Raw genomic sequence first — 25,284 nt, forward strand, 5'->3', positions numbered from 1 at the left:
TTTTTCTTGATCTCCTTCTTATTGTTATAATTACAATTATTATTATGATCATCTTTATAATTATAAGTAACGTAGTTATCATTAGGCCTATAATTCAATATAAATTCTACCTTATCAATCATTCATTCATTCATGTCATCACACGAGACATTCATGCTGTGAAATGCAGTCAAGCATTTTAGTTTTAAAATTAAATGAAGGGAGCTTTGAATAATTAGTCTAAACAATAAATAAACCGCAATTCACGAATGCAACTGTTTTCAGTCTGCTGTAATAAAGGCTTTATATATTTATATATATTTTTTCCCCGTTAGACATTCTCTCTGGTACACTTATTTAGTGTTGTTTACACTGTTCTAAATGGTCATTTTTTAAAATAATATTGTAATCTAACAGCAATTGTTTGGCAACATAATACTCAGAAAACACTTGCTCATATGCCCTCCTTTTATTGATATCCAGTAGTTTCCACAACTAAGTCAAATGTCTTCCACAGATCTGACATCCACTTTCCCTCCTGAGAAACCAACAAACATTTGCCCGTTTTTCTTTTTCACATCCTCGGGATCCATTTTTCTGTCGCCATTACTGTGTTCGGATTTTGTTATAACCAATTTACTGATGTGATTATGATAGACTACAGGTCAGGCCCTACATGCATACGATGCTTACAGGGTTGAGGGAATAGGGAATGTTTTTCATAAAACAAATGAGGGATTTCGGTAACAGAACATTTCAGTCAGAATGACCAAAATTACGTTGCAGATTCAGAACGGACAGCGGCGTAATACTGCAATGCTCTTCTGTCTAGTGTACCCAAGAAAGCCACTGGTCAACTGCAAAACATACAGAATGCTGCAGCAATTACACCGGTTTTAAAGTCTCTGCACTGGCTGCCTGTGAGTTTTAGAATACATTTTAAGACTCTTCTAGTGGTTTTCAAATCAATCCACGATTGTGCACCCCAATACACATTAGGTATGCTTTTAAGTTATGTAGAGAGGGAGACATTAAGAGAGACAGCAAAAAAGGGAGGGCTACTCGATATGGCGGCGTTAGATGACAACCCTAACCACTACAGTGATCAGTATAGAGTGGCAGCCAAACATGTGTCAGTCAAGGTATTCTGATGACTGGCAAACAAACTATGTCCTCTCCTCCTGGGCGGCTGTAATTACAGCTGTCGGCGCCACGCTGGCTCTGGGCATGTTCCCCTGCTTCATGGCGCATCCATAGGTAGACGCCTCATAAAGACACGTTCAGACATATATTCATTTACATGTATTAATAAGTTAGTACTTTACTCTGCAACTGTTCTGGGCCTTAACAGCCAGGGGCTACAGGAGTTCTCAGCTCAGCTCAGACTCACAACCGAGACAAATGCTAATCTCTAAATTTGGTTTGGTTGAGGCCGACATCAGTTGACACGCAGGTATCTTTCTTTTTGTTTTGGAAGTTCTGCAAGTTCTTCACTGGCTGGTGTTTTCATGACATCTCCTGCCACTACTACAGCTCTAACAAAAAGATAGTGGTCAGTAAGATTTGGGCCAGCAATGGTTGGTTACTCAGGCAGACGGAACCCGCACAGTGTGGCCTCAGCTCATGGATCGGAAATCAGTCACCTCACAACCTGAGGGCACCGCTAAGTATTCTAACTACAAGGCGCAATGTTCACTGGCAGTAGGCTACAGGATAAACATTACCCAAAGGCCAGGCTAAGGAGATTATCCAATCCTGTTTGAAAACATTCTGTCGTACAGAAAACAACCTATAAAAAAAAATGGGACTGTTCACTTTCCAAATGCAGCACTTTCTCTATAAGAAACACATGACTGCATCCTCCAATAACTGCCTACCAACTCAATCACTCAATGCGGGCTAGCAGTCAATCCTGATTGTGTTCAAGTTCAGTCAATTCACTTGGTGACGCAAACCATTCCAAATTCCATTTGAATTCACTTCAACATGGAAACCAAAAATGAGAAACCAACTGAAATCAAATGAACAAAATATTAGCTCACAGAGTAAAACTAGAACAGCATTGGGAGAAAAAAAACCTGGTTCTCTGTGATATTGAGAGTGCATGTTAAGCTCTCCCAAGCAGCTGCAGGATCTTGTTTTTAACCAATTAAAACCTTTGCCTTAGAATCATACTTGAAATATCGTACTTTACATTATATGGGTGGCTAAACACTGGAACCTTCTGCACATCTACCATTCCAGTGTTTAATTGCTATATTGTAATTACTTTGCCACCATGGCCTATTTATTGCCTTAACTTACCTCATTTGCACTCACTGTATATAGACTTTTTGTTTTCTTTTGTTCTACTGTATTATTGACTGTATGTTTTGTTTATTCCATGTGTAACTCGTGTGTTGTTGTATGTGTCGAATTGCTATGCTTTATCTTGGCCAGGTCGCAGTTGCAAATGAGAACTTGTTGTCAACTAGCTTACCTGGTGGGATTTTTAAAAAAAATTTAAACTCATATCCTTTTATACTAGGTCCTATGGTTTACCATAAGGCTTTGCAAGACATTGAAGCTTTGAATAGACTCGCAGATAGATGACTAAGTTACAAAATAGATGACTGCCAAATAGGGCTGACCCCAACTGTCAACTGGTTGATTGTTTGGTCATTAGGCTGTTGGTTGACCAAGATTGTTAGAATCGAGCAGTAACAAATATACAGTGCCTTCAAAAAGTATTCTGACCCCTTGACTCTTTCAAAATTGTTGGGTTACAGCCTTATTCTAAAATGTATTAAAATATTATTTTACTCATCAATCTACACACAATAACCCACAATGACAAATATAAAAACATGTTTTTAGAATAAAAAACTGAAATATCACATTTACATAAGTACTCAGTACTTTGTTGAAGCACCTTTGGCACCGCTTACAGGCTTGAGTCTTCTTGGGTATGACGCTACAAGCTTGGCACACCTGTATTTGGGAGTTTCTCCCATTCTTCTCTGCATATCCTCTCAAGCTCTGTCAGTTTGGATGGGGAGCGTCGCTGCACAGCTATTTTCAGGTCTCTCCAGAGATGTTCGATCAGGTTCAAGTCTGGGCTCTGGCTGGGCCACTCAAGGACATTCAGAGACTTGTCCCGAAGCCACCACAGTGTTGTCTTGGCTGTGTGCTTAGGGTCGTGGTCCTGTTGGAAGGTGAACCTTCGCCCCAGTCTGAGGTACTGAGTGCTCTGGAACAGATTTTCATCAAGGATCTCTCTGTACTTTGCTCTGTTCATCTTTGTCTCAATCCTGACTAGTCTCCCAGTCCCTGCCGCTGAAAAACATCCCCACAGCATGATGCTGTCATCACCATGCTTCACCACAGGGATGGTGCCAGGTTTCCTACAGACGTGACGCTTGACATTCAGGCCAAAGAGTTTAATCTGGATTTCATCAGACCAGAGCATCTTGTTTCTCATGGTCTGAGAGTCTTTATTTAGGTGCCTTTTAGCAAACTCCAAGCGGGCTGTCTTGTGCCTTTTAGTGAGGATTGGCTTCCGTCTGGTCACTCTACCATAAAGGCCTGATTGGCCTGAAGGTTCTCCCATCTCCACAGAGGAACTCTGGAGCTCTGTCAGAGTGAGCATTGGGTTCTTGGTCACCTCCCTGACCAAGACTCTTCTCCCCTGATTGCTCAGTTTGGCCGGGCGGCCAGCACTAGGAAGAGTCTCGGTGGTTCTAAACTTCTTCCATTTAAGAATGATGGAGGACACTGTGTTCTTGGGGACCTTCAATGCTGCAGACATTTTTTGGTACCCTTCCCCAGATCTGTGCCTCGACACAATACTGGCTTGGTTTTTGCTCTGACATGCACTGTCAACTGTGGGACCTTATATCGACAGGTGTGTGCCTTTCCAAATCATGTCCAAATCAATTGAATTTACCACAGGTGGACTCCAATCAAGTTGTAGAAACATCTCAAGGATGATCAATGGAAACAGGATGCACCTGAGCTCAATTTCAAGTCTCATAGCAAAGGGTCTGAATACTTACAGTATGTAAATAAAGGTAACTGTTTTCTTTATTCTAAAAACCTGTTTTCATTATCATTATGGGGTACTGTGTGTACATTGCTGAGGATTTGTATTTATTTCATCCATTTTAGACTAAGGCTGTAACGTAACAAAATGTGGAAAAAGTCAAGGGGTCTGAATACTTTCCGAAGGCACTGTAAATACAGTATATATATTTGCGCCCATCTCGGTGAACTAATCCATTGCAAAGTCTGTTTTTACATCAATTAAGAATGACAATAGTTCCGCAATGTATTTGAAAATTCTTTCCAGCTCTCTCCCTTTTGATAACCACTTGAAAGTGAGTTACTTTTTAGGTTTGTATAAGTTTCCTTAAGATAGAATTTTGATTAACCACATGACAATGATTTTGAGATATGACATTATTATAAATTAAATGAAACTGTTTCATGAAAATATGCATACGAAAACCATAACTGGCACGCAGATCGGTAGAAATGGTAAGATAAATTGGCATTCAACATGAGAAAGGTTGCAGATTCCTTGTTCCTATTACCAGCAACTTCAGGAGAGTAATGGCAAAATCTGCTAAAGCCAGCAGGAGCGGGAAGAGGATAGATGGGTCAGATGGCGCCCTCTTGAGACATTTGTCTTAACATATCAAACCGTAAGCTGAAAGCATCAGACGAGCTCAATGTTTACTAACGACATGCCACTGACTGAGTAAAGCCAGAGTGTCTATGTATGTGGATGACTCAACACTATACACGTCAGCTACTACAGCAACTGAAATGACTGCAACACTCAACAAAGAGCTGCAGTTAGTTTCAGAGTGGGTGGCAAGGAATAAGTTTGCCCTAAATATTTCTACAACTAAAGGCATTGTATTTGGAACCAAACCCTCATTAAACCCTAAAGATCAACCAAATCATGTGGAAATTGAGCAAGTTGAGATGACTAAACTGCTTGGAGTAACCCTAGACTGTAAACTGTCATGGTCAAAACATATTGACGCAGTAGCAGCTAAGATGGGGAGAAGTCTGTCTATAATTAAGCAATGCTCTGCCTTCTTAACAACACTATCAAAAAGGTTGTAATTGGCTCAGAACAGGGCAGCACGGCTGGCCCTTGGATGCACACATAGAGCTAATATTAATAATATTGTGGCAGACAGCAGGGAGAGGTGAGGGGAGTGGTAATTGAGGTTGCTGACTCCACCCCCGCGCCTTATATGGACTTCCTACCCCAACGAGGCTGTAGGTCGTTAAGCCAGGGAGTGCTTGTGAATAAAAGAGGAAGCAACCTGTCCAAAGGGGTAGAGGAGTGAACCAAGAGAGGTATAGAGAGAGAGAGAGGTATAGAGAGAGAGAGAGAGAGAGAGGTATAGAGAGAGGTATAGAGAGAGAGAGAGAGAGAGAGGTATAGAGAGAGAGATAGAGAGGTATAGAGAGAGGTATAGAGAGAGAGAAAGAGGTATAGAGAGAGGTATATAGAGAGAGAGGTATAGAGAGAGGTATAGAGAGAGAGGTATAGAGAGAGAGGTATAGAGAGAGGTATAGAGAGGTATAGAGAGAGAGAGAGAGAGGTATAGAGAGATGTATAGAGAGAGAGGTATAGAGAGATGTATAGAGAGAGAGGTATAGAGAGAGAGAGAGAGGTAGAGAGAGAGAGAGAGGTATAGAGAGAGAGAGCGGTATAGAGAGAGAGAGAGAGGTATAGAGAGAGAGAGAGAGGTATAGAGAGAGAGAGAGAGGTATAGAGAGAGAGAGAGAGGTATAGAGAGAGAGAGAGAGAGAGAGAGAGAGAGAGGTATAGAGAGAGAGAGGTATAGAAAGAGAGAGAGAGAGAGAGAGGTATAGAGAGAGAGAGAGAGAGAGAGAGAGAGAGGTATAGAGAGAGAGATTACCCGTTGTGACCTGGACTGTCGGACTACCTCCCTTGTGTACCAGACCAGATTGGCTGAGAACTCGAGTGTGAGGACTACCCCTGGAAAATGGAACAGACAATGTTCACAGCTTGTGGACTGTGAGGTGACTGGTGAATTCCCATGTACAAAAACTAATAAACTTCCCATTTGCATTCTAATTGTGCTACTGGTGCCTGTTTTGTTATTGAACTTGGACTACAATATGCATGTCAATCTTTCCTGGCTGAAAGGGAAGGAGAGACTGACTTCATCACTACTTTTATTTATGAGAGGTATTGACATGTTGAATGCACCGAGCTGTCTGTCTAAACTACTGGCACACAGCTTAGACACCCATGCATACCCCACAAGAGGTCTCTTCACAGTCCAAGTCCAGAACAGACTATGGGAGGCACACAGTACTACATGGAGCTCTATTCTACATCAAGTAACTGACGAAAGCAGTAGAATTAGATTTTTTTTATTATTAAAAAAACACAGCTGGACAGGCTGGGACTGTGACCCAACACATGCATACACACAAACATAGGCACTATACATACACATGGATTTGGTAGTGGTGGAGTAGGGGCCAGAGGGCACACAGTGTGTTGTGAAATCTGTGAATGTATTGTAATGTTTTTAAAATTGTATAAACTACCTTAATTTTGCTGGACCCCAGGAAGAGTAGCTGCTGTATTGGCAGCAGCTAATGGGGATCCATAATAAATACAAATGTACAGTACCAGTCAAAAGTTTGGACACACCTACTCATTCAAGAAATGCTTTATTTTTACTATTTTCTACATTGTAGAATAATAGTGAAGACAAAACAATGAAATAATTTTGTAAACAAAAAAGTTAAATATAAAATATATTTTGATTTGTTTGAGATTCTTCAAAGTAGACACACTTTGCCTTGGTGACAGCTTTGCACACTCTTGGCATTCTCTGAACCAGATTCATAAGGTCACCTGGAACACATTTCAGTTAACAGGTGTGCCTTGTTAAAAGTTCATTTGTGGAATGTCTTTCCTTCTTAATGCGTTTGAGCCAATCAGTTGTGTTATAACACGGTAGTTGTGGTATACAGAAGATAGCCCCCATATTATGGCAAAAACAGCTCAAATAAGCAAAGAGAAACGACAGTCCATCATTACTTTAAGACATGTCAATGCGGAAAATGTCAAGAACTTTGAAAGTTTCTCCAAGTGCAGTCGCAAAAACCATCAAGCGCTATCATCACACTGGCTCTCATGAGGACAACCACAGGAAAGGAAGACCCAGAGTTACCTCTGCTGCAGAGGATAAGTTCATTAGAGTTAACTGCACCTCAGATTGCAGCCCAAATAAATGCTTCACAGAGTTCAAGTAACATACACATCTCCACATCAACTCTTCAGAGGAGAGTACGTGAATCAGGCCTTCATGGTCGAATTGCTGCAAAGAAACCACTACTGAAGGACACCAAGAAGAAGAGTCTTGCTTGGGCCATGAAACACGAGCAATGGACATTAGACAGGTGGAAATCTGTCCTTTGGACCGATGAGATTTTTGGTTCCAACCACCGTGTCTTTGTGAGACGCAGAGTAGGTGAACAGATGATCTCCGCATGTGTGGTTCCCACCGTGAAGCACGGAGGAGGAGGTGTAATGGTGCTTTGCTGCTGCCACTGTTGGTGATTTCTTTAAAACTCAAGGTACACTTAACCAGCATTCAGCATTCAGCATTCTGCAGTGATACGCCATCCCATCTGGTTTGTGCTTAGTGGGGCTATCATTTGTTTTTCAACAGGACAATGACCTAAAACATACATCAAGGCTGCTTCAGGGCTATTTGACCAAGGAGAGTGATGGAGTGCTATATCAGATGACCTGGCCTCCACAATCACCGACCTCAACCCAATTGAGATGATTTGGGATGAGTTGGACCGCAGAGTGAAGGAAAAGCAGCCAACAAGTGCTCAGCATATGTAGGTACTCCTTCAAGACTGTTGGAAAACCATTCCTTATGACACTGGTTGAGAGAAGGCCAAGAGTGTGCAAAGTTGTCATCAAAGCAAAGTATAGGTATTTTTTGAAGAATCTAAAATCTAAAATGTATTTTGATTTAACACTTTTTTGGTTACTACATGATTCCATATGTGTTATTTCATATGTGTTATTTCATATTATTCTACAATGTAGAAAATAGTAAATAAAAACCCTTGAATGAGTAGGTGTGTCCAAACTTTTGACTGCCACTGTATATAGCAATTTTTTTACAAAACATAGGGTGTGGAAAACGACATGTTTAAAAATTGATTGGTCGAAAGAACAGATGACTTTTGTTGTTGTCAGGGACAGCACTACTGCCAAATCCTCAGTGTCCCGTTTTGATTGATATGGAACAAAAGTAGGCCTACTAATGAGCACAACCAGCAGCCACACATACTGTAGGCCTACTTAACCACTAATCTGCCTAAGCTACACACGACACGTCTGGAACATGCTAATAATCAGCCGGTCACTGTCCCTTCACCTCAACTCTGGGAGCACTCACTCATCTGATGTGCTTTCCAGGACAGCATGTATAGACACTCATCAGACAAAGCAACAAATAGGCTAACCAGACAAAACCATAACAACACTCTCTAAAATGGACAGGGTAATGAAGTTAATTAGTCTGAGTTTTGGGACCATTTACCCACTTTGCCTGGCAGCCCAAACTTCCATTGGGTCCTGTCCTTTGGTTGTGTGGTAGGTACTCACCTGCATGTTTGTGGTGGGGATGTGCTTTCTGGTCCTGAGGACTGCTGCCCTGCTGCAGGAAGAGGGCGGCACCCTTCACCATGAAGAAGCTCTCGCTCAGGCTGCAAAAGCACAACAGATGAAGAGAGCAGTTAGGATCTCTGGATTAGAGGTCGACCGATTAATCGGAATGGCCGATTAATTAGGTCCGATTTCGAGTTTTCATAACAATTGGAAATCTGTATTTTCTACCTTTATTTAACTAGGCAAGTCAGTTAAGAACACATTCTTATTTTCAATGACGGCCTAGGAACGGTGGGTTAACTGCCTCGTTCAGGGGCAGAATGACAGATTTTCACATTGTCAGCTCGGGGGATCCAATCTTGCAACCTTACAGTCAACTAGTCCAACGCAATAACGACCTGCCTCTCTCTCATTGCATTCGACAAGGAAACTGCCTGTTACGCGAATGCAGTAAACCAATGTAAATTGCTAGCTAGCATTAAACGTATCTTATAAAAAAACCAATCAAAAAACCATCAATCATAATCACTAGTTAACTACACATGGTTGATGATTATTACTAGGTATTATCTAGCGTGTCCTGCGTTGCATATAATCTGATTGAGCATACAAGTATCTAACTGAGCGGTGGTAGGCAGAAGCAGGCGCGTAAACATTCATTCAAACAGCAATTTCGTGCGTTTTGCCAGCAGCTCTTCGTTGTGCGTCAAGCATTGCGCTGTTTATGACTTCAAGCCTATCAACTCCCGATATGAGGCTGGTGTAAACGAAGTGAAATGGCTAGCTAGTTAGCGCGCGCTAATAGCGTTTCAAAAGTCACTCACTCTAAGCCTTCTAGTAGTTGTTCCCCTTGCTCTGCATGGGTAACGCTGCTTCGATGGTGGCTGTTGTCGTTGTGTTGCTGGTTCGAGCCCAGGGAGGAGCGTCGAGAGGGACGGAAGCCTTACTGTTACACTGGCAATACTAAAGTGCCTATAAGAACATCTAATAGTCAAAGGTTAATGAAATACAAGCAACAATCTGGGCAGACTGAGCCACATGGTCACTCACAGTTCAGCACTGTGCAAACTGTTCCAGTTCTGTAACAGAACCCTTACACCTTTTACAGCCCTATGTTAGAGGGAATGAAGATAAAGAGATTAGGTAAGTCATATGGGGCCAGAGAGTGTTTAATATTTGGCTTCAGGTCAGGAGGCACAGACAGGCACTGAGATGAGGATAAATCTTGGGTGTTGGCTGCCACTATTTCTGCTGCTAAACCAAATAGGAAAAGTCCAGCTGTAAGACAGGTTTGAGAGGGAGCCGGAGCCTCAACCTACAGCAGCTATGAATCAAGCTTTGATCCTGAATACTTATCTGGACTTTTTCCCCTGCGTAAGCTGCTGCATCCTGATGGGATCTGGCAGGTCTCTGCTGGCCCAGACAAATGCAAAACAGCTTGAATAATTAGCTGCAGTATTTTGTAATGCATTCCTCGGGGGCTACACACAGCATTTATATATGTCTCATCTGTCTCGGCTATATGTCAAACCTCTCGTTGACTTCCTAAGAAATCTGCAGGTGACAATGAATATAGAATGGTGATGGTGAAAGACAAAGTGGGGCTGAAGCTGTTCTCCATGCCAGCTCCAATTAATCCTTTTCACTGTGCTTTCAGAATGAGTCTCTCTCCAGGCTCATAAATCCACCTGACAGAAGGGCGGAACACATACCCAATGTACCCTGTTTGTGCAGTCTAGCAAACCAGCATGTCATTGGAAAGTACAGGTGTGATGAGAGACAGGAACAAAAGAAACACCTAACAGGAAAACTAGACAACACCAAAGCCTAACTACTATTAAATGTCTAAACCAGTATTTCAGGTGAGACAATAAATGCCATAGGTTGTGCTGATGACAAAAGTCTGGTTGAAAAGGGGGTTAGCCTAAACATTCAGGGGTCACATATTTAAGCCCTGTGAGGGTCAAGAACCATCCCTGAGTCAGTCCACCACCCCCCTCCTTCATTGTCTGTCCCTGACTGGACTTCCTGTGTCCAGGCCAGAGGAGGAAGAGGCCTGGCCCAAGCATACAATAATGCCGAAACAACAGGCTCTGCTTTGTGCCGCCGCCACACTAAAATTACCCCCCCCCGACCACAGAGACAGAGTTCCACAGTGACAGGCTCCATGGGGGTGGCCGGCCACTAATCACAAGATCCTTTGTTTCACTTTGGACTTTTGTTTCTCTCCTATTTTCCCCCTGTTTTTAAAATGTATGGGGCGGTGTGGAGACTCCTGTCAGGGAATGATGAATATGAGGTAGAACTGCAGCTAGCCAAGTCTACAGGAAGAAATGGAGAACCTCCTTCAAACATCATGTCACTCTGTATATGCAGTTACATTGTGGGAAAGCCACTAGAGATAATCCCCATCAAATAACCATGAATTCCACCTCCATCTAGTTTACCACTTTGAGCTGCCTTCAGCATTACCTGTGATATCTCGGCAGGACATCAATCTATTATAGAATTGAAAACATACGGTATTTCTCTCCTACTAGAAAACAAAATAAAAGTTTAATCTACACATACAATGCTGTATGATCCATTGAAATATGCTGCATGCGTAAACCACAGTGAGAAACCAACCGGAGGATGTGTTGAATTTGAACCGTCCTCTCCTTTCCTGCCATGTAAATCACCAGCATCTATACTCAGACAGTCAAATTAACTAGCTTCTGTTCTGCTCTACTCTGGTGTCTCAAGTCCTCCGGCACCCACCCTGCTATCAGCCTCTCCACTAACACCAGAACTAAAAATATATCTGCTATCACGGCACACAAAGACAACGATAGAGAGGCTTGCCAAATAGCCTCAATGATCCCTTATGATTATAGAGTAGGCCTACCTATTCTTCTGGGAGAGAAAAGAAGACAGGCTCTTCACTCTGAATGAGCAGAATTCATACAATCACAAGTGTATGACTACTTTTAGTATCAGGCTTGTTATGCGCATTAACTTGATCCCATGATTGCTCTTCCGTTCATCTAGGGAAGTTTCAAGCCAGTAGCTAGACTATATACATTCCCCACTGTGTGTACTTGGACAGTGGAGCAAAAACATTACATTTGGATCTATACTCCAGCATTTTTTGGAATTGAGATGAAATGTTTCATATGAGGCGACAGTACAGAATGTCACTTTTTTTTAATGGTATTTTCAAACATATGTTTTACCGTTTAGAAATTAAAACACTTTATATATCTAGTCCCCCCAAACACAAGTCATAAGTGTTTGGACAAATGTATTCATAGTATTAAAGTAGTCAAAAGTTTAGTATTTAGTCCCATATTCCTTGCACGCAATGACTATCAAGTTTGTGACTCTACAAACTCATTGGATCCATTTGCAGTTTGTTTTGGGTTATGTTTTGCCCAATAAGAACCGAATGGTGAATGATGACTGGAGTCATTTTCTTTCTAAGTGAGTAGATAAGATGTTTCTGAACACTTCTAAATTAATCCTGCTAATGTAATGGCACTATTAAAGAAAAACATCTTGGATTGAGGCTACAACAAAACATGCTAACCTCTCCCATTACCAAGGGGGGTTTATGATCTTTGTTCCGCTTTAACCTTCACACTCATCATCATTCACAATTCAATCATGGTAGCATCCACATTACTGTAGAAGTGTTCAGAAAGAATAAACATGACTCATATTACACAACCCATTATTCACCATTCACTTCCTATTGGGAAAAACATCATCCGAAACAACCAAAACAAGCTGTAAAAATATCCACATTTGTAGAGTCACAAGCTGTATGTAGTGATCATTAGGTCCAAATACATACACAGGGGAGTGTAACATTTAAGATTGATGGGCAAGTTAGCAGGTATTGTTCAGATTATTTAGGACAGATTGTGTAAGTACACAATAACATCCCAGTAGCCTTCCGAATGCATTTGTACACCACTGAGTTACCAGTCGTACACATCCATACATTCTACACAACTAAGAAGCACTGGATGCACTCCTGTCTTAGAGCCACACAGGCACACAGTTCATCTTATAGCATTTCTATTCTTGTAGATCACACACTACATCTATGAGGGAACGGTTTAGAAGTCCCCACCCACTCCACACAGAAGCACTCAGCTAAACTCACATGCAGCATATCTCACTCTGGGTCAGCACGGCATTCTCAACAAAATAGGGCAGCATCTTTAGCATAACCTCCTGAGGGGACTCCACCACCAGACGCATTCTGTTGACCGGCCAGAGAAATCTCTAGCCTCTCCCGTCTGCTAAGCAGCCCTTGTCTTTAGAGCCAAGAAACAGAGTTGGAGTAAAGTCATGTAAAGAGAGAGATCGCGTCACGGCCTGACCCAAACCCTGGGTGACAGACTTACTTAGTCCGGTCTCTTCTGTGAGATGTAGGTAGGCGGCTGCCTGCTGCTCTGTAGTAGCACTGAGTAAAGCAGTGAAGACAGGCCAAGTCAGAGTGCTCCTGCCTAAGAAGACTTGCTGCTGCGCACTGTCTCCACCCGCAGGCAGAGGCTTGTGTCCTTCTGCCTCCCTCACTCGCTCTCACACGATCACAAAATCAAATTCCTATCTCTCTCGCTCGCCCTCTCTCACGCACTCTCTTAAAGACTCAGACTATCACACAATCAAACCTCATTTCTCACACACATTCCAACTCACAGACTCAAACGTATGCACAAATAAACGACTAAAGAGGATGTCAGATGTTGGACTACCTCTTTTCTCAGCATCAATTCTTCCCCGGCATGAAATCCATCCTTATTTAATCAATTCAATTCTAAGAAGAACACCAAACAATGTGTCTGTCCTAGTTCTCAGCTGCAGAGCAACAGGTTTCCACTTCAGCAGGGGAAAATAAGGTCCTCATCCAGGATCTTATACCGCTGTCCAACAGAAACCTGCTCTCCAAGACCTCAGAGAATGGAGTTTTTTCTTCCCTTCTCTGGGACAAGCAAAGCGTCTTGTTCAATTGCAAAAAATAAATATATATGTCTTGATCTCCTTAGCTAGCAGGTTGCATGCCACCCAACAAATCAACTGACTCCAAGCCAGCGCTGCCAGGGAACTCAGCTGGACCAAGCATGGACGGGGAGGGCAGCGAGCCTGGCACACACAGCTCTGCACAAATCCCATTAACCTCAGGGGAGGGACAAACCCATCTCCCTCCTTTAAGACTGGCCACTGCCGCCTGTCACACACTCCCGTTCCCATCTGTCCCACACAGTGTTATTGTTAGTCACTCCACACTTGTGTCATATATGGATCAGGGTGGAACTGGGGGTTAGGAAGGGAGAACTTTAGAAAGAGTTGAGTATGTATTAGGCCTATGTTATGGTGTGACTCCTCTTTTCTCCAACACACACATACATACGCACACACTCACTCGTCATTCAACTCATCTGAGAGGATTTGCTGGCATCGACAAAGGCAGGAGCTCTAGGACACAGATTTTTAAAAAAACACCATCTCCTCGTCAACAGGAAGAACTCTGTTGGCTGCCGAGTGGCGCAGCGGTCTAAGGCACTGCATCTCAGTGCTAGAGGTGTCACTACAGACCCTGGTTCGATTCCAGGCTGTATCACAACCGACCGTGATTGGGAGTCCCATAGGGCAGTGCACAATTGGCCCAGCGTTGACCGGGTTAGGGTTTGGCCAGGCTAGGCAGTCATTATAAATAAGAATTTGTTGTTAATTAACTGACTTGCCTAGATAAATAAAGGTTACATTTTTTTTGTTAAATTTAAATACCTAGCCAACAGGTTACTAGCTAGTAAACCGACCTCTAGCCGGAAAACTCCTTCAAAACTCCTGGAAAACTCATGTGATCGATATTTTCAGGAATAGTGAAAGGATTAGCCGAAGGTGGTGCTGTCACCAGCCCAGTGAGGACAGCTTTAGTACAGGGAGAACACAGGCTTAAACCATGTGACTGGGCACCCAGCTAACAATTCTAAGGAGAGAGAACGTATTTGTAACATTACACGTAATGTTCTCCTAATGTTTGAGTGTCCAGTTATTCATTAGTAAGGGGGAAAACCTTCTGATAACTTTTTTTTGCATGTTTTGGTGTTACTTAGGAGAACATTCCCTTAATTTCAAGCAGAAATTGGTTACAATTTTCTCAGAATATACAACATAAATGTTGTAGCTGGGTTTTATGGGAATCTGAAAGAACATTAATGTGTCCAATTCTCTGAGAATTAGGAGAATATTCCATCAACGTCACATCAAACATACACAGAACACGATTGCAATGTTCTCAGAATATAACATATTGAAGTTATAGACACGTTTCATCAGAACGTTGCAAGAACATTCTTGTGTTCGTGTCTTTATTTGTTCCTTTAAAAAAAAATCCCTCCGCCCTTTTTTAATTTATTACTCCACATACAAACTTATACATACGAACAACATACAGACCCAAACAATAACTACATCTGCCCAGATCCACATGCTCACACCCGCATCCCTAGTGCCTGCATTATTGTTTGCCACTTGGCCTTAAATTGTAATCATTTGTTTTCTCGCCGCCCATACTATTTCAATAAAAAATAATTAGATTTTTCCATTTTGTTAATGATGGCGGATTGATTGATTTCCAAGATTTTAGTATACAGTGCATTAGGAAAGTAATCAGACCCCTTGACTTTTTCCACACTTTGTTACGTGTTACGCCTTACTCTAAAATTGATTAAAAAAATTAAATCTTAATCTACACACAAAAAGGACTAAGCGAAAACAGGTTTTTTTTAAATGCAAAAAAAATACAACTGAAATATTACATAAGTATTCAGACCCCTTGCTATGAGACTCGACATTTAACTCAGGTGCATCCTGTTTCCATTGATCATCCTTGAGATGTTTCTACAACTTGATTGGAGTCCACCTGTGGTAAATTCAAATGAACAGGACATGATTTGGAAAGGCACACACCTGTCTATATAAGGTCCCACATATATAAAGTCACTCTGACAGAGCTCCTCTGTGGAGATGGGAGAACCTTCTAGAAGGACAATCATCTCTGCAGCACTCCATCAAATAAAGGCCTTTATGGTAGAGTGGCAAGATCGAAGCCACTCCTCAGTAAAAGGCACATGACAGCCTGGAAAGGCTAAGAAATAGCTGTGCATCGAAGCACGCTCCCAATCCAACCTGACAGAGCCTTAGGAGGATCTACAGAGAAGAATGGGATAAAAACTCCCCAAATACAGGTGTGCCAAGCTTGTGGCGTCATAGCCAAGAAGACTCGAGGCTCTAATCGCTGCCAAAGGTGCTTCAACAAAGCACTGAGTAAAGGGTCTGAATACTTATGTAAATGTAATATTTCAGTTTTTGTATTTTTAATGCATTAGCAAAAAAATGGTAAAACCTGTTATGGCTTTGTCATTATGGGGTATTGCATGTAGATAGATGAGGGGGAAAAAATATTTTATCCATTTTAGAATAAGGCAGTAACGTAACAAAATTTGGAAAAGGTCAAGGGGTCTGAATACTTTTTATTCAACATTCTGGCTTGTAGAGACTACTGCATCTTTCTTAGGGCGACTTCGGTCAGACTGACGATTTATAGAGTAACGATGGTAAAGGTCTGATGTTTAGACAAAGTGTATATTACCTTCAGAAGCATCTCTCTATCAGCGTGTTATATATATTTTTTAAAGCTCATGTTAACGGAATTCATGCTGTAGGCTAACCCGTTTCCAATAGGCTATCGTAAAGTGTTTTTACCCCGCTTATCCTTTTCCTTGTGGAAATGCTCCCATTATTGTTTGTTAATCGAGGAGAAAGAGAACAACATTTTTGTCAAGTGCAAATTCTGCAAAGGCTGCATTGATCTCATCATCCAGAAACACAAACCTGAAAAAGCATCTAGAGATTGTGCACAAAGAAACAAAGCTGGTAGCCAAAGTTCCAGAAATTCAGGGAGGATAAATCTACAGTCGTGGCCAAAAGTTTTGAGAATGACACAAATATTACTTTTCAAAGTCTGCTGCCTCAGTTTGTATGATGGCAATTTGCATATACTCCTGAATGTTATGAAGAGTGATCAGATGAATTGCAATTAATTGCAAAGACCCTCTTTGCCATGCAAATGAACTGAATCCCCCAAAAACATTTCCACTGCATTTCAGCCCTGCCACAAAAGGACCAGCTGACATCATGTCAGTGATTTTCTCGTTAACACAGGTGTGAGTGTTGACGAGGACAAGGCTGGATAACACTCTGTCATGCTGATTGAGTTCAAATAACAGACTGGAAGCTTCAAAAGGAGGGTGGTGCTTGAAATCATTGTTCTTCCTCTGTCAAACATGGTTACCTGCAAGGAAACACGTGTCGTCATCATTGCTTTGCACAAAAAGGGCTTCACAGGCAAGGATATTGCTGCCCGTAAGATTGCACCTAAATCAACCATTTATCGGATCATCAATAACTTCAAGGACAGCGATTCAATTGAAGTGAAGAAGGCTTCAAGTCGCCCAAGAAAGTCCAGCAAGCGCTAGGACCGTCTCCTAAAGTTGATTCAGCTGCGGGATCGGGGCACCACCAGTACAGAGCTTGCTCAGGAATGGCAGCAGGCAGGTGTGAGTGCACCTGCACGCACAGTGAGGCGAAGACTTTTGGAGGATGGCCTGGTGTCAAGAAGGGCAGCAAAGATAGCACTTCTATCCAGGAAATACATCAAGGACAGACTGATATTCTGCAAAAGGTACATGGATTGGACTGCTGAGGACTGGGGTAAAGTCATTTTCTCTGATGAATCCCCTTTCCGATTGTTTGGGGCATCCGGAAAAAAAGCTTGTCCGGAGAAGACAAGGTGAGCGCTACCATCAGTCCTGTGTCATGACAACAGTAAAGCATCCTGAGACCATTCATGTACGGGGTTGCTTCTCAGCCAAGGGAGTGGGCTCATTCACAATTTTGACCTAAGAACATAGCCATGAATAAAGAATGGTACCAACACATCCTCCGAGAGCAACTTCTCCCAACCATCCAGGAACAGTTTGGTGACGAACAATGCCTTTTCCAGCATGATGGAGCACCTTGCCATAAGGCAAAAGTGATAACTAAGTGGCTCAAAACATCAATATTTTGGGTCCATGGCCAGGAAACTCCCCAGACCTTAATCCCTTTGAGAACTTGTGGTCAATCCTCAAGAGGCGGGTGGACAAACAAAACCCCACAAATTCTGACAAACTCCAAGCATTGATTATGTCAGTCAGGATGTGGCCCAGAAGTTAATTGACAGCATGCCAGGGTGGATTGCAGAGGTCTTGAAAAAGAAGGGTCAACACTGCAAATATTGACTCTTTGCATCGACTTCATGTAATTGTCAATAAAAGCCTTTGACACTCATGAAATGCTTGTAATTATACTTCAGTATTCCATAGTAACATCTGACAAAAAATATCTAAGGACACTGAAGCAGCAAACTTTGTGAAAACTAATATTTGTGTCATTCTCAAAACGTTTGGCCACGACTGTATACACACTATGATGCATAAATAATATTTATAAGTGAAATTTACATATAAACAAAATGTCTGAAAATACAATTCAAAACAGCAATATTGACATTAGTCTACACTGAGTGTTGAAACATTAGGAACTCCTGCTGTGGAATGCATTGCCTCTTGTAAAGTCCAGGCCCTGACCAATTGAGGCCGTTCTGAGGGCAAAAGGGGTGCAACTCAATATTAGGAAGGTGTTCCTAATGATGTGTACACTCAGTGTATATTGCTAAGAAAGTGAGAGTAGTGTGACTCCCCTAGCGGATCTTGAACCCAGGCCACCAGCACCAATGACGAACGCCCTAACCACTGTCCCAATAAGGGGTATCTTTACAGCATGTGCTTATTGAGCCATATAGTTAGGTCCTGTCCAGAAGAAACCACAAACCTCTGTAGATACTTGTGTAGATCTGAAACAACTTGATAGGCGTAAGCAATATGGTGAACGCACTTTGAAGTCATTCTCAGCTCTGTTAAAAGTATGCTGAAGAAATTGTTTTATTGAGCATATTCTGTGTATGTTTGGTTGAAAGTTGATGGAATATTCTATTTACCCACATAAAACTGGACACATGAATGTTCTTGCAACATTCTCATTTAACGTGTCTAGAACATTAATATTTTGTGTTCTGAGAACATAGTAACCCCGTTCTTGGTAAGTTCCATTGACATTAAAAGAACGGTCTCTTCGAAACATTCCTTGCACATCATGGGAACATTCCTATGAAAACAGCTAATGACCTAATGACACTCTTGAGGGAATGTTCACTAAAGTTGTCCGAACATTAGTTTTTTGCTGGCGATTAATACTAATGCAGCCAGATGGGCTTAGGATACGTTGGACCGGTCTGAACTGCCAGTAATCATCTCCTCTGAATCACCAGGTATTTGCAAGGTGTTTACACTCTGAAGAGGACTCTCCACACAGAGAGGTTGCAGAGGGGGAGTCACTACATGCCAGATGGGTTATTCATGGCTCCAGGGCTTGCTGCACACACAAGCACAATGGAAGTAAAGCCTCCTTTCAGGGCTGGCTAGCCGATATTGGTGTTTTCCCGCTGACACCACAGAAGTGGTAGGAGGTAGGGGGTATTGAGGGGGACAACCTCAACTAGTCAGGTGTCAGTTGGAGGAGATGGATTGTAAGGAAAGGAAACAACGACATCAGCCTGCTCCCTATTAATAGGCAGCACACACACACGCACACAAAAACACCTCAAAATCAAAATTCTTAGTATCTGTCCAACCACCACAGGGCCACAGCCCACAATCCCAAAGTTCACAAACTAAATGCCTTGCTGACTTATTTGAATTGCATAAACCCCTCTAGATAAGGGTATTTTCTAAGTAAGCAAACACAGCATGTTGCATCAAGTCAAGACCCGAGTGAAATAACACTTGCCAGACGGGAGTTCTCCTGTATGTGAGATAAAACTGTCTCTCTCGTTTGTGCAACGTTTCAGTAAATGTTCTCCCAGTGAAGACCTCACCTCTCAACCTCAAACACTTGCTCTTGCCTCATTCTGCTACCCTGTTGGTATGTTTGGTGAAATCTTTGGTTGGTACAGTGCCGTTGTTACCTGGATGTTACAGTGTTTATGTTGGCCCGCTACACTAAGGCCTGGTCTTGCCATCCTTATCAAGTCCAGCAGGGTGGGAGCAGCGAGTGCTAATACACTCCCATCCATTGCAAAACTGCAGTAGTGGTGCCCTACATCAGTGGTTTTGATGCCCAAACTTTTTGTTATGACCAACCTAAACCCATTTCAAATATCTTGTACAATGCCTTCAGAAATGATTTATACCCTTTGACTTATTCAAAAAAAAATTGCACTACAGCCTGAAGGTTTTTTCTCACCCATCTACACACAATACCCCATAACGACAAAGTGAAAACATGTTTAGAAATGTTTGCTAATTTATTGAAAATGAAATACAGAAATATATCAAATGTACATATGTAAATGTAATACCTAAGAATCACCTTTGGCAGCGATTACGGTTTTGAGTCTTTCTGGGTAAGTTTAAGAGTTTTGCACATCTGGATTGTACAATATTTGCCCATTATTCTATTCAAAATTCTTCAAGCTCTGTCTATTGAGTTGTCAATCTTTACAACCATTTTTAAGTCTTGCCATAGATTTTCAAGCAGATGTAAGTCAAACTGTAACTCAAATCAAATGGTATTTGTCACATGCGCTGAATACAACAGGTGTAGGTAGACCTTACAGTGAAATGCTTACTTACAAGTCCTTAACAAACAATGCAGTTCTAAGAAAATGCATTAAAACAGAAAGCGATAGGAATAACAAACAATTAAAGAGCAGCAGTAAATAACAATAGCGGGGCTATATACAGTGTGTACCGGTACAGAGTCAATGTGCAGGGTCACCGGTGTTGCGGTAGTATGTACATGTAGGTAAAGTTATTAAAGTGAATATGCATAGATAATAACAAAGAAGCAGCAGTGTAAAAGAGGGGAGGGGGGGGGCAATGCAAATAGTCTAGCCATTTTGATTAGATGTCTTATGATTTATACTAGAGGTCGACCGATTAATCGGAATGGCCGATTAATTAGGGCTGATTTCAAGATCCCATAACAATCGGAAATCGGTATTTTTGGGCGCCGATGTATTTATTTTTTAACCTTTATTTAACTAGGCAAGTCATTTAAGAACACATTCTTATTTTCAATGACGGCCTAGGAACGGTGGGTTACTGCCTTGTTCAGGGGCAGAACGACAGATTTTCCCCTTGTCAGCATATGCAACGCTGGGGGATGATTTAACAAAAGCGCATTTGCGAAAAAAGCACAATCGTTGGACGACTGTACCTAACCATTATCACCAAAGCCTTTCTTAAAATCAATGCACAGAAGTATATATTTTGAAACCTGCAAAATAGCTAAGATAATATCTAAAAGTTGTGTCACTTCTCTTGCGTTCATTGCACGCAGAGTCAGGGTATATGCAACAGTTTGGGCAGCCTGGCTCATGGGAACTAATCTGCCAGATTTTTTCGTAATTATGACATAACATTGAAGTTTGTGCAATGTAACAAGAATATTTAGACTTAGGGATGCCACCCGTTAGATAAAATACCGAACGGTTCCGTATTTCACTGAAATAATAAACGTTTTGTTTTCGAAATGATAGTTTCCAGACTCGACCATATTAATGACCAAAGGCTCGTATTTGTGTGTTATGTTATAATTAAGTCTGATTTGATAGAGCAGTCTGACTGAGCCATGGTAGGCAGAAGCAGGCTCGTAAGCATTAATTCGAACAGCACTTTCGTGCGTTTTGCCAGCAGCTCTTCACAAGCACAGCACTATTTATGACTTCAAGCCTATCAGCCTAATGGCTGGTATAACCGGTATGAAATGGCTAGCTAGTTAGCGGGGTGCGCGCTAATACAATTTCAAACGTCACTCGCTCTGAGACTTGGAGTAGTTATTCCCCTTGCTCTGCAAGGGCCACTGTTTCGAGTGTGGCTGTTGTCGATGTGTTCCTGGTTTGAGCCCAGGTAGGGGCGAGGAGAGGGACGGAAGCTATACTGTTAAACTGGCAATACTAAAGTGCCTATAAGAACATTAGTCAAAGGTATATGAAATACAAATGGTACAGAGAGAAATAGTCCTATAAATACTATATTAACTACAACCTAAAACCTCTTACCTTGGAATATTGAAGTCTCATGTTAAAAGGAACCACCAACTTTCATATGTTCTCATGTTCTGAGCAAGGAACTCAAACGTTAGCTTTTTTACATGGCACATATTGCACTTTTACTTCTCCAACACTTTGTTTTTGCATTATTTAAACCAAATTGAACATGTTTCATTATTTATTTGAGGCTAAATTGATTTTTATTTATGTATTATATTAAGTTAAAATAAGTGTTCATTCAGTATTGTTGTAACTGTCATTATTACAAATAAATAAATAAAATCGGCCGATTAATCGGTATCAGGTTTTTTGGTCCTCCAATAATCGGTATCGGCGTTGAAAAATCATAATCGGTCAACCTCTAGCTTATACCTTCTGTTGTGTCTTGCGGTCGGAGGCCAAGCAGTTGCCATACAAGGCAGTGATGCAACCCGTCAGGATGCTGGTGCAGCTGTAAAACCATTTGAGGATCTGAGAACCCATGCTAAATCTTTACAGTCTCCTGAGTGGGAACAGGTTTTGTCGTGCCCTCTTCACAACTGTCTTGGTGTGCTTGGCCGATGTTAGTTTGTTGGTGATGTGGATACCAAGTTACTTGAAGCTCTCAACCTGCTCCACTACAGCCCCGTCGATGAGAATGGGGCGTGCTCGGTCCTCCTTTTTCTGTAATCCACAATCATCTCCTTTGTCTTGATCGCGTTGAGGGAGAGGTTGTTGTCCTTGCACCACACGGTCAGGTCTCTGACCTCCTCCCTACAGGCTGTCTCATCGTTGTCGGTGATCAGGCCTACCACTGTTGCTTCATCGGCAAACTTAATGATGGTGTTGGAGTCGTGCCTAGCAGTGCAGTCATGAGTGAACAGGGAATACAGGAGGGAACTGAGCACGCACCCCTGAGAGGCCCCCGTGTGAGGATCTGCGTGGTGGATGTGTAGTTACCTACCTTTACCACCTGGGGGCGGCCCGTCAGGAAGTCCAGGATCCAGTTGCAGAGGGAGGTGTTTAGTCCCAGGGTTCTTAGCTTAGTGATGAGCTATGAAGGCACTATGGTGTTGAACGCTGAGCTGTAGTCAATGAATAGCATTCTCACATAAGTGTTCCCTTTGTCCATATGTGAAAGGGCAGTGTGGAGAGCAATACAGATTGCATCATATGTGGATCTGTTGGGGCGGTACGCAAATTGGAGTGGGTCTAGGGTTTCTGGGATAATGGTGTTGATGTGAGCCATTCAAAGCATTTCATGGCTACAGACGTGAATGCTACGGGTTGGTAGTCATTTAGGCAGGTTACCTTAGTGTTCTTGGGCACAGGGACTATGTTGGTCTGCTTGAAACATGTTGGTATTACAGACTCAGACAGGGAGAGGTTGAAAATGTCAGTGAAGACACTTGCCAGTTGGTCTTACTCACATCGGCTGCGGACAGTGTGATCACACAGCTGTCTGGAACAGCTGATGCTCTCATGCATGTTTCAGTGTTACTTGCCTCGACGCGAGCATGGAAGTTATTTAGCTCGTCTGGTAGGCTCAGCTTTGGTCTGTTGTGGTAGGTAGACAGCTACGAAAAACACAGATGAAAACTCTCTAGGTAGATAGTGTGGTCTACAGCTTATCATGAGATACTCTACCTCAGGTGAGCAAAACCTTGAGACTTCCTTAGATATTGTGCACCAGCTGTTGTTTACAAATATGCATAGGCCCCCGCTCCGTTTCTTTCCAGAGGATGCTATTCTATTCTGCCGCTAGAGTGTACAGCCCATCAGCTGTATTATTATTATTCATGTTGTCGTTCAGCCACGACTCAGTGAAACATAATATATTACAGTGTTTAATGTCCCGTTGGTAGGATATACGTGCTTTCAGTTCATCCCATTTATTTCCAGCAATTTAATGTTAGCTAACAGTACTGATGCCAGATTAGCCACTCGTCACCTGATACTCACAAGGCACCGCAATCTCTTTCCACAAAATCTAAGTTTCTTTCTCCAGCGAATGACAGGGATGAGGGCCTGTTCGGGTGTTTGTAGTATATCCTTCCCGTCCGACTCATTAAAGAAAAATTCTTCATCCAATTCGAGGTGAGTAATTGCTGTTCTGATGTCCAGAAGCTCTTTTTGGTCATAAGAGACAGTAGCAGCAACACTATGTACGAAATAAGTTACAAACAATGCGAAAAAAAACAAACAAAATAGCACAATTGGTTATCCCCTCCGGCGCCCTCAAAATTTCAACTCAACCACTCAGGAAAATTCACTATCTTCTTGGTAAGCAACTCCGGTGTAGATTTGGCCATCTGTTTTAGGTTATCGGCCTGCTGAAGGGTGAATTCATCTCCCGGTATCTGGATGAAAGCACACTGAACCAGGTTCTCCTCTAGGACTTTGCCTGTGCTTAGCTCCATTGTGTTTTGTTTTTATTCTGAAAAACTCCCCAGTCCTTAACAATTACAAGCATTACCATAACATGATGTAACCACCACTATGCTTGAAAATAGGATACTTCCGGCGCCGACAGAGATGGAGATGGCCGCCTCGCTTCGCGTTCCTAGGAAACTATGCAGTTTTTAGTTTTTTTACGTGTTATTTCTTACATTGGTACCCCATGTCATCTTAGGTTTCATTACATACAGTCGAGAAGAACTACTGAATATAAGAGCAACTCACCATCAGTACGACCAAGAATATGACTTTCGCGAAGCGGATCCTGTGTTCTGCCTTTCACCCAGGACAACGGAATGGATCCCAGCCGGCGACCCAAAAAAACGACTTCATAAAAGGGGGAAACGAAGCGGTCTTCTGGTCAGACTCCGGAGACGGGCACATCGTGCACCACTCCCTAGCATTCTTCTCGCCAATGTCCAGTCTCTTGACAACAAGGTTGATGAAATCCGAGCAAGGGTAGCATTCCAGAGGGACATCAGAGACTGTAACGTTCTTTGCTTCACGGAAACATGGCTCACTGGAGAGACGCTATCGGAGTCGGTGCAGCCAGCTGGTTTCTCCACGCATCGCGCCGACAGAAACAAACATCTTTCTGGTAAGAAGAGGGGCGGGGGCGTATGCTTCATTGTTAACGAGACGTGGTGTGGCCACAACAACATACAGGAACTCAAGTCCTTCTGTTCACCTGATTTAGAATTCCTCACAATCAAATGTCAACCGCATTATCTACCAAGGCAATTCTCTTCGATTATAATCACAGCCGTATATATTCCCCCCCAAGCAGACACATCGCTGGCTCTGAACGAACTCTATTTGACTCTTTGCAAACTGGAATCCGTATATCCGGAGGCTGCATTCATTGTAGCTGGGGATTTTAACAAGGCTAATCTGAAAACAAGACTCCCTAAATTGTCGATTATCGAGCATATCGATTGCGCAACCAGGGCTGGAAAAACCTTGGATCATTGCTATTCTAACTTCCGCG

General features: G+C 42.3%; 1 protein-coding gene across 6 annotated transcripts in view; it reads right to left on the reverse strand.

Annotated features, from left to right (window-relative positions):
- LOC139410978 (protein phosphatase Slingshot homolog 1-like) overlaps positions 1-25,284 on the reverse strand; it is a 67,005-nt gene that overhangs the window by 16,803 nt on the left and 24,918 nt on the right. For 3 of the 6 annotated variants that reach the window (XM_071156723.1, XM_071156721.1, XM_071156720.1), the window contains exon 3: positions 8,651-8,751. In XM_071156723.1, coding sequence (XP_071012824.1) covers positions 8,651-8,732 — 82 coding nt within the window. In that variant the 5' untranslated portion in view covers positions 8,733-8,751. The other 3 variants (XM_071156724.1, XM_071156722.1, XM_071156726.1) reach the window with 3 other exon arrangements.

This window comes from Oncorhynchus clarkii, chromosome 6 (genome assembly GCF_045791955.1).
Source record: "Oncorhynchus clarkii lewisi isolate Uvic-CL-2024 chromosome 6, UVic_Ocla_1.0, whole genome shotgun sequence".
In the NCBI taxonomy this organism is placed as follows: domain Eukaryota; kingdom Metazoa; phylum Chordata; class Actinopteri; order Salmoniformes; family Salmonidae; genus Oncorhynchus; species Oncorhynchus clarkii.